The 8,559-nt window shown below is 50.9% G+C and overlaps 1 protein-coding gene across 4 annotated transcripts in view; it reads right to left on the bottom strand.

Moving 5' to 3' along the window:
* Window positions 1-8,559, bottom strand: part of PLCB2 (phospholipase C beta 2) — a 44,871-nt gene that overhangs the window by 7,597 nt on the left and 28,715 nt on the right. For 2 of the 4 annotated variants that reach the window (XM_017726297.1, XM_008644049.2), the window contains exons 15-28: window positions 8,273-8,370; window positions 7,473-7,569; window positions 7,267-7,351; window positions 6,863-6,987; window positions 5,777-5,931; window positions 5,255-5,419; window positions 4,186-4,285; window positions 3,814-3,918; window positions 2,788-2,873; window positions 2,604-2,700; window positions 2,381-2,434; window positions 1,670-1,880; window positions 1,300-1,471; window positions 232-308 (exon numbers count right to left, since the gene is read on the bottom strand). In XM_017726297.1, the coding sequence (XP_017581786.1) occupies window positions 232-308; window positions 1,300-1,471; window positions 1,670-1,880; window positions 2,381-2,434; window positions 2,604-2,700; window positions 2,788-2,873; window positions 3,814-3,918; window positions 4,186-4,285; window positions 5,255-5,419; window positions 5,777-5,931; window positions 6,863-6,987; window positions 7,267-7,351; window positions 7,473-7,569; window positions 8,273-8,370 (1,627 nt within the window). Of the gene's footprint in view, window positions 1-231; window positions 309-1,299; window positions 1,472-1,669; window positions 1,881-2,380; window positions 2,506-2,603; window positions 2,701-2,787; window positions 2,874-3,813; window positions 3,919-4,185; window positions 4,286-5,254; window positions 5,420-5,776; window positions 5,932-6,862; window positions 6,988-7,266; window positions 7,352-7,472; window positions 7,570-8,272; window positions 8,425-8,559 lie in introns of those variants that run through there. The other 2 variants (XM_017726298.1, XM_017726299.1) reach the window with 2 other exon arrangements.

Raw genomic sequence — 8,559 nt, 5'->3', positions numbered from 1 at the left:
CGTCGTGGCAGGAACGCTGTTCTGGGGAATCACAAGAGGCATCTACCCCCCATACCACTGGGTGAGATTCCATGTTACATCCCCCTGCTTCCATTTCTTGCCAAAGGGAAAAAAAGGCTTCTCTTCTCCCACCCTCACTCCCTGGCTGCAGAGCAGAGCTTTGAGATCCAGCAGGAAGTGCTGGCCTGGAGCAGAACTGGGCATTATTTGGGATTCCACTGCCATGTTTACCTTTCCGACGTGTCCCTCAGCACCCGCAGCTCAGCTGCCTGCTTCTCCTTAGCCAGCTCCAGGATCCTGGCAACTTGCTGTTCAAGGGATGGACACAAGACCAAAAGGGAACAAAACCAGGATGAGACACTGCCCCCCATCTGTATCCACTTGCACCCAAGTCAGCTGTACACCTCCCTGCATTGAATTCCAGGAGCCACAAATTCTGAATCCATGAGGCTCGGTGTGAACACTGGCACAGCAGTGAGCTCAGCTGTACACACAGGCCCCACTGTGCCAGTGGAGTGACACTTGTGAGACAGGAAGGTTTCATCCCTGGCTCCTCTCCCAGGTAAGAAGCCTGATTCCCAGGTGAGCCAGTGCCCAAGTGTTATTTTCCCTTCAGGGTTGCAGAGTTTGCAAGGAGCTTGTAAAGCCTAAGGTGCACCAGGGAACTGAAGATTTAAGGTGTATCAGTGCAAATTCCTGCAGAAAACACTAATGGGAAAAGGCATCCCAAGCCTGGAATCACTCCTCCTTCACTGGAACAGATAGCATATGCTGGATTTACCACCACCACCTATGGCCTGCACTCTGTCCCCAGGCGCCACCACGGCTCCTGCTGGCCTCGGCTGAGCTCAACCTGCAGGACTTCCACCAAGTCAAACAGCAGAAGATGCTCTGATGGTGCCACTGGTGAACCCTCAGCCCACCTCCACATCACCCCAGCTCTCAGGGTTCCTGGGCTCCCAGAGAGGTGGCACCTGGCAATGTGTGAAGCCACTAAATACCACATTAACTCTGTGCTAAGCCATCAGAAGAGCTGGAGCAGATGGAGCCTGATGTGCTCCAGGGCAGTGCTGCTCTTTTTTTAAAAAACAGCAGACAAAAAAATGTTTCTGCAGGATTTTTAGGGCTTCTAACAAATAAGTTTCATGTCTTCATTCTCAGTTACCTGGCATAGACCTGACAATGCATGTGCCAGGTGTGTTCTGGGGCCACATTCCCAAGCTCAGCTTAGTGAATAACTTGGGATTTCTTGGGCTGTCCCAGGATACATTTTCAGGTGACAGCCCTCGCAGCCCTCACCTCAGTGGCATGCTGCTCTTTTTTCCTTCGGATCCGATTGTGGTGCTCCTCCCCGAGGCAGATGAGGTCCATCTCCAGCCTCTCCCTCAGCTCCACAAACCAGCAGTGATCGATGCTCTCTGCTGCTTTTACAGGATTTGCACTGGTACCAGCATCACTTGGGGTCACACTCCTGCAGAGGAGAATCAGGGCCCATGCTGCTTCTCGCCATGCCAGTATAATCCCAACCTTCCCACCTGCCCTCAGTGGGAACAACCCCCCTGGGTTGCAGATACCTGCACTGCTCCGTCTTCCTGCAGAGAAGGGGAGCCCATGTTTCCCTGGGGATCCTTGTTTTGGTTTGGGAAAGTGACCCCTGGGCTGTGGTTACCTCTTCTTCTGGGTTTTCCTTGTGCGTATCATCCTTTTCTTGCCCCCAGGACAGGCCAGCTCGGAAAAGAGTGCAGAGTATTTCTGCAGCAGCTCCTCCCTCTGTTTGCTTCCCTTGTGCTCCAGCTCCCTCAGCTCCTTCTCCTGCCTCTTCAGCAGCTTCAGGAAGCGCTTCTTCTGCTGCAGCTCAGCAAGGCTGATTGTCTCAGGCTCTGAAACACAAAATAAAAAGGCTAAGCAGGGCCAGCTCCTTCCCAAGGCTTGGAGTGAGGAAACTGGAGCATACAGCTCCAACACATGTCCCTAATCACCACATCCACACCAGAGCCCCCTCTGCTCCACACCATGGCATGCCTCTCCCCAGGTACATATTCTGTCCTGGGGAACACTTTCGTTTAGGAATAACTTCTAAAAAAGCAATGTACATGACAGTTACTTGCCAACATATCCTGAGTGAAACAGGTTTCCCCTTGTGCCTTCAATTTGGTTTTGAGGCACAATTAGGCCCCATGCTTGCAGGAATTGGCATCACACTGCATTCAGACATCCAGGAGCAGGTGAACAACACATTGCACAGGAAGTGCAGATGTGCTGAAGGAAACCTGTCCTTGGGCCCCAAGATTCCTAGGATTTGTCTTTACTGCTGGCTACACCTTGGGAATGTAAGATGACAGGCAGGGCCTCAGCCCATGTGACCAGCACGAGGAGTTACCTGCCATCTGCATCACTTCTAACACAGCTTCATCCTTGGTGAATACTGCTGCTCCTGAAATCCCAAAAGAGGTTCCTGTTAACGTCCCATCTTGGATGTCCAGGTTGGAAATAGCCAGTGGAGAGCTCACCAGAACACAGGCCATGTGAAGAATGTTGGTGTCAGTACAGAAGAAATTAAGCTGCCAAGATTCCTGAATGCTTGAAAACTCTTGGAAACTTACCTGTGGACCCATTAGAGGGAGGAATGCTGGGTTTCCCAGTGGAGCCTGCCACCCCGTTAGTCTCAGCAGATGAGAGGTTTGTCTGTGTGCCAGACCTCTAAAACAAAGAGGTAAATGAAAACTCTGTTATTTCAAGCTGAATCCATGCAAGGTGCTCTAGAGAACAGAACCTGGAAAAACTCACCTCCCCTGAGGCATCCTTGAGCTTCACCAAGCGCTTGTCCTGCAGGTTGAAGAACTTGATGGGATTGGTGAGGGCAATAGTGAGATCTGGAAACAGAGAGAAGGGCTTGGCTTGGACAGCAAACAACTCATCAACTCATCTTCCCTGCCCAGCACAGGACACTGAGAAGAAGGAATAGTTTGTGTTCTCTGCTTGAAACCAGCCTCTCCCTGACAGCACAAGGGAGGGAGGAAGGGAACTTCCTTCACCTCAATCCCAGCCCAAGGCCATGACTCACAACTTATATTCAGGGCAGTTCTGTGAGGTGATTTTGAGAACTCTTCTCCCAAAATCCAGGGCCAGAGTAAGACTTTTCTCACCTGCACAGCTCCCTGCTCCAATTCCAGTCCAATGTTGTATAAACCTCATCTTTCCTATAAAAATGTGATAAACCCACTTTATCAGGATTTCCCCAGTGAATAAGGTTCATTTATATGAACACAGGGGAGGAGAGAACAAACATAAGAAGTATTCACAAGAGCTCCTGTGGCTGACACTGTTGCACTCTGTGTGGGTTTGGTCATGACTGTTGATCCCTCCAATAAGGCTTCTGTCTCATCCAGCTGTGACCCTTCTCAAAGGAAGGTCCCCATATCTCAGTACCAGCAAGAACCCTCCTTCTCTTCCAACAGGGAAGAACATCACTTCTAAAATCTCCCATTCTCCACAGCCCCCGAGAGATGTCACCTATTCCCTCAAGGAAACCTCTCCCTGCCTCTGAACGACAGTAGGGCTGAGCCACGCCACACTGGAGCCTGGTACACCTGCACTGCACCTCAGGTGGGAACCAGGCACAGCTGCAGTGGGAGCCTCCATACTCTTCCCAAGGCTGCAAGGCTGTCACAGGATGCTGGCATGTGCTCAAGTCCCACCCTGACAAGGAATTGAGGGCACAGCAGGAAAGCACTTCCCAGGCTGGAAAAATGCTTCTGAATCAGAGTTTGGAGGAGGCCAGAAGCACCCCCTGCGCATTCCAGCGCACCCTACCTGCCCAAGCATCCGGCACGTAGTCCTTGATCTCCAGGAACATAAAGAGGGCGGGCATGGTGAGCGGCATGTTGCTCTCGCTGCGCAGGCACACGTGGTGGTAGCCTGGGGCAGAGAGGAGAGGGAGCTGAGCTGGCAGCATCCTGTCCCTCCCTGTCTCCCTGCTCCAGCAGCCCAAGGCCCTCTTTACAGGAGGGCATGGGGAGTATGTCATGGGATAAAGCCAAGGCCATGACAAGATAGATTTGAAGGTTACACTGCCTCAGGCATGGAGATTAAGGAGCAACGTATGCAGCTGTTTGTATCATCTTTATGGCTCCCACTGGACAGGTCTCAAGGGCACAAAAGCTGAAGGAATTTCCACTGATTTACCTGGGTGCATTGCGATGAGGGGAATGATACGCTGGCCAATGAACTTCCCTCCTTCTTCCCAAGCCACAATTTTGAGAGAAGCCAACTCAGGCATCATGATCTAAGGCAAAAGCAGAGTAAGGCACCAGTGTCCTCACTTCTAACTCCTGAAAGCAGCATCCTCCTCCTCCTTCCAACCAACCAATTTCATCTCTTCAAGGATGGCACTGCCTATTTCTGCATCTTGTAATTTAAGGGCACACTTTATTGTAGACAGCTGAATGCCCAGAAACTCCACCAAACGCAGGCTTCTCAGCCTGCCCCGGATCACAGGTTACCTAAAGACAAAACCAGGGCAACAAACCCTCCACACCACTGCTTCCAGGAAGCAACTCACTGGAGAATGGAATGAACCGGGATGGATACTTTAGCAAACATGGTAACATTGCTATAAGGGTTTTTGACTTCCTTCTTTCCTGTTTTCTTGTGCCATAAAATGAACTCAAAATTATTCTGCCAGGAGTGAAGTCTCAGAGTGTTTCTGAAAGGAGAATATTTCAGCCAATTAGGCTGAAAATATCTGTAGCTTCATACTGTGCCTGACAGATTAATTGTGTAATGTGTACTTGACTTAACTTCCCTGTGCCCTACAGCTGGATTGGGGATCACTGAATTCTTGTTGGGGAGAGACAGGGCAGCTTTCTATGTTCTGGCACAACTGGAAACCGGTCGCATTACTGCTCCAGTTTGGCTGTTTCTCACTGACAGTTTAACCACAGACATTCAGTTCCTTTCTGGTGCTGGAAGTTTTCCAAACTGATCGGTCTGAAGAGGGCATCACAGAGGGGAGACTTTGGATGCCTTTTACTTCCAGAACCATTCCCAGCTACCCCTTGTCTGTTCTGGGAAATATTGATGGAGAGTTGTTTTGGATATTGTTGTTTGGATGTTACCTGAGTGTGTCCAAAGCCAGGCCTGATGTCTCCAGAAGGGGGTCCCTTCTGCTGGCACTGACCTCTCCTGAGGCAGGGCTCATGGCCATAAGGAGCTTTAAGGATTCTCTGTCTAAATTGCTACCAAATCTTCTCACCTTTTCAAAAACAAAAGCCTCCTCTTTCCACACAGGGTTAATGGAGTTGGCCGTGGAGGTCAGTTTGGTTCTGTGTTTGCGTTTGGCGTCCCTTGGCAGCCCAAGGAGCTCCACTTCCACGTAGGTCTTCACGCTGCGGTCTGAGAGGAACTGACCAGAGAGTACCTGTGAACAACACACACGGAGTTAGAAACTGCTGGGAAGAAAAAAACAGAAGGACCCACACATTCCTTCTCCCCAGAGTCACTCTCCCACCCCAAAACAGCTTTTCTGCTCCAGCTCTTCTTTTACCTCCACCCCTATTTCTTGCTTCAGCACTTCCTCCCTCCCCACCAGCACAGCCTTGGCTGCCTCTGCACAGCAGATGCTCATTTTCCATTTTCATGTGATTGTGATTAATTTAAAATAGTGACAAGCCTGGGAGTTGCCACAGTAACGCCTTCCCCCAGGACTCCACGGGTTCATGGGGCACTGAGAGTCCCTCTGGGCGACACAGGACAGGGTCCTCCAGGCTGTACTTGCCGTGACAGAGACAGTAGTGGCCACCAGCCCATCGATGTGGTCCACGGAGAAGGGATCAAACTGCTTGTCGGGTCGCCGCATGAACTCGTGCTTGAGCAGGTACCCACACTGCCCGTTGAACTCAAACAGGGCCATGTTCTGCTGCATGGGGACATCTGAGAGCAGAGCAACACAGTGAGACAGGGCTGGGAGGAACAGGCAGCCTGTCTGCTACGAGGGAGCTGAAAGCTGCCGGAAGCTTCCAGCCCCTGCCAGCCCACAGCTCACAAAGCCATCTTGAAAACTAATTAAGCCTCTCAGCACCCTACAGGGAAAAATATTGCAGCAGCTGTTGTAAGGAAGGGAAGTGGTTTGCTTGCACTTGCTCCTTAAGTCATGGGCAGAACTAAATTAAAACCTGCTTTAAGGAGCACCCGCTATTTTTGGGTGGGAATAAGTAAGTGCCTAAGCCCCTCTGCTCCTTCCCCCTTTCATTTTGGGGAGTCCATCTTCTGTCTGACACTTCTGAGGACACTGCCTGGTGGTTTCTGCACCTGCCTGCACTGTGTCATCCTCTTCGGAACCAACCTTGCACTCACTCCCTTTTGTTTCCTATGCTCTATACAAAACACAGCCCTCTGAGGAAGGAAGAGAGGTAAGGAACAGCTTTCTCTCAAGGCTTTTCTTTCCTTCTTATGCTGGTTGTGCAGCAAGGAAAGGCCCTTCCTCCCTGTTCAGGTCAAAATCCTGGAAATAATGGCACAGACAGGTCAGTGCTGTGGCCAGATGGAGCTGTGCCTCTGCCTTGTAGAGGTAGCAACTTGGGGGACAGGGGCTGCAGGTGCCCTCATGGATGTGATTCAGTGGGACACTGTGGAACAGGACAGCCAGCGACAGTGCCCAGGCACAGGGTGACAGCAGCCCACGTGTGTGCATACCAGCTCTGTGCTGGGCATGGAAAAGTGCTGTTGGTTTGTGGGAGATAAGTCAGAGGAGAACAGCACTTGGGAAAAGGCAGCAAAGGAAGAGACGGGGACCAGGAGCACCCAGAGACCAGCACCACTTGACCTAACCTGCTCAGAGGCTGGAGGACACCCCGACACTCACCCATGGTCTGGAAGTTGAGTGCCACCATCTGACAGCCAATATTCCAGAACATCTGGGGCTGGTAATTGGAGGAGTCCATCCGGGTGCCTTTGGGGTAAATGCGGCTCATCTGCCGCTTGTTGTATCTACAGGCTCTATAGGAAGCAAGTCGGGAGAGCTCCTGTTGTGCCCTGGGGCCAGCCCACATATTCCCATTATAAAAACTGTTGGAGCTCTGCTACCAAATGCTCAGAGCCATCCAGACACGACCCCGGAGAGGCCCAGGCTCCTCTTCCATACACTTTCCTCTTAAGGACAAGCATCTGGCAGCCTTGACATTGGCTACAGCAGGATGCATCCTGTCAAGAATCTCCCACGCACTCCAAGCACCCAGTGGCACTGGAAGAGGGCTGCCAAAAGGATACTCTACAAACTGCATGGGGAACTTGCTCAGTAGATCACAAGCCTTCATCTCGGTGAAGGAAGAGATGACGTAACTCCGGTTCTTCTCTGGAAACAGGAGATGATAAAGCATTTAGGAGCAAGGCACGCCCAGTCCCGTTCTGTGTAGGGGAACGACGGATCCAGGAAGCACTTGGCCTGGATTCCAAAGGGACTGAGCTTGACTTACTGGCAGAGACCTCGAAGGAGTTGAATTTGATGGGCTGTATGTAGTTAACCAAGCTGGACATCTCCTCATAGGCCGTCACTTCCAGGCCAGCTGTGCCCTGAGCAGAAAATGATCCAAAAGGAAACAGATGAAGAGACCTTTCCTGGAGATGAAACAAACTGCACCAGGGCCTCCCAGTCAAAGAGTCAAAGAGCTCTGGTGGCTGCCCTGACCAGAGTGCTCCAGTTTCTCTGGCTTCTCAGTCCTACAGTTCCATGGCAGGAAGGGGCACAGAATCTCCAGGCAACTGGGCAAAAATGGAACCAAGACACATGGAGAGGTTCCAGGGAGGATGTACGAAGCCCAGGACCTCTTTGACCCATCATAACATGGAGTCTGGGACAAAGTGGGGATATTGTTTTTCCTTCTCTCCAAAGGATACCAGGGAGATGGAAATGGGAAGTACACTTCTTATTCAAGGGAAATGCTGATCTCCTCCCTCCCCCTTCAGCAGCAGCACTTTCACTAACAACTTCTCAGACCAAGGCTAAGCCTCTCCAACACCCCAAGGCAAACATTATCTCCAAATCATGCAGAGTCAGCAGTAACTCCTCTGCCACATTCTTTATGCTTGCAACAAAAATTCTCTTCTTCAGTTTCTCCTGGAAAAGTTTTGTTGAGTGGCAGATGGAAAGCTCCCAGCAGGTTCATTCCCCTTTGCACCTCAGGTTCATCTCTATTCAACAGGGTGAGGCCCCAGAGAAAAATGGAAGGCAGCAAAAATCCAGACAGAAAAGAAAAAGAACCAACAGTGCCAGCACCTCATCTGACTGCATCTTTTTAATTTCTTCTTCATCCAGGTTTCTGAGCTGTTCATCCTCTTCCTCTGGCTCCTCTTCAGCCACATCACCTGCCCAGACTAAGCACACAGGCCCACATCAGTGGTATGGATCAGCAGGACACAGACAGGACCCTGCAGGTTGATGACAATGAAACACTCTGCCAGACCTCCCTACCAAGTAATGCTGGAACACTGAGGGGAAGAATCCTACAAATCTATTGGCCAAATCCAAATAAACTGGTACACTGAGCATGCCCAGGAGACCAA

This window comes from Corvus brachyrhynchos, unplaced genomic scaffold, assembly GCF_000691975.1.
Source record: "Corvus brachyrhynchos isolate BGI_N302 unplaced genomic scaffold, ASM69197v1 scaffold281, whole genome shotgun sequence".
NCBI lineage: Eukaryota > Metazoa > Chordata > Aves > Passeriformes > Corvidae > Corvus > Corvus brachyrhynchos.
This window is presented reverse-complemented; position numbering and strand designations above follow the sequence as displayed.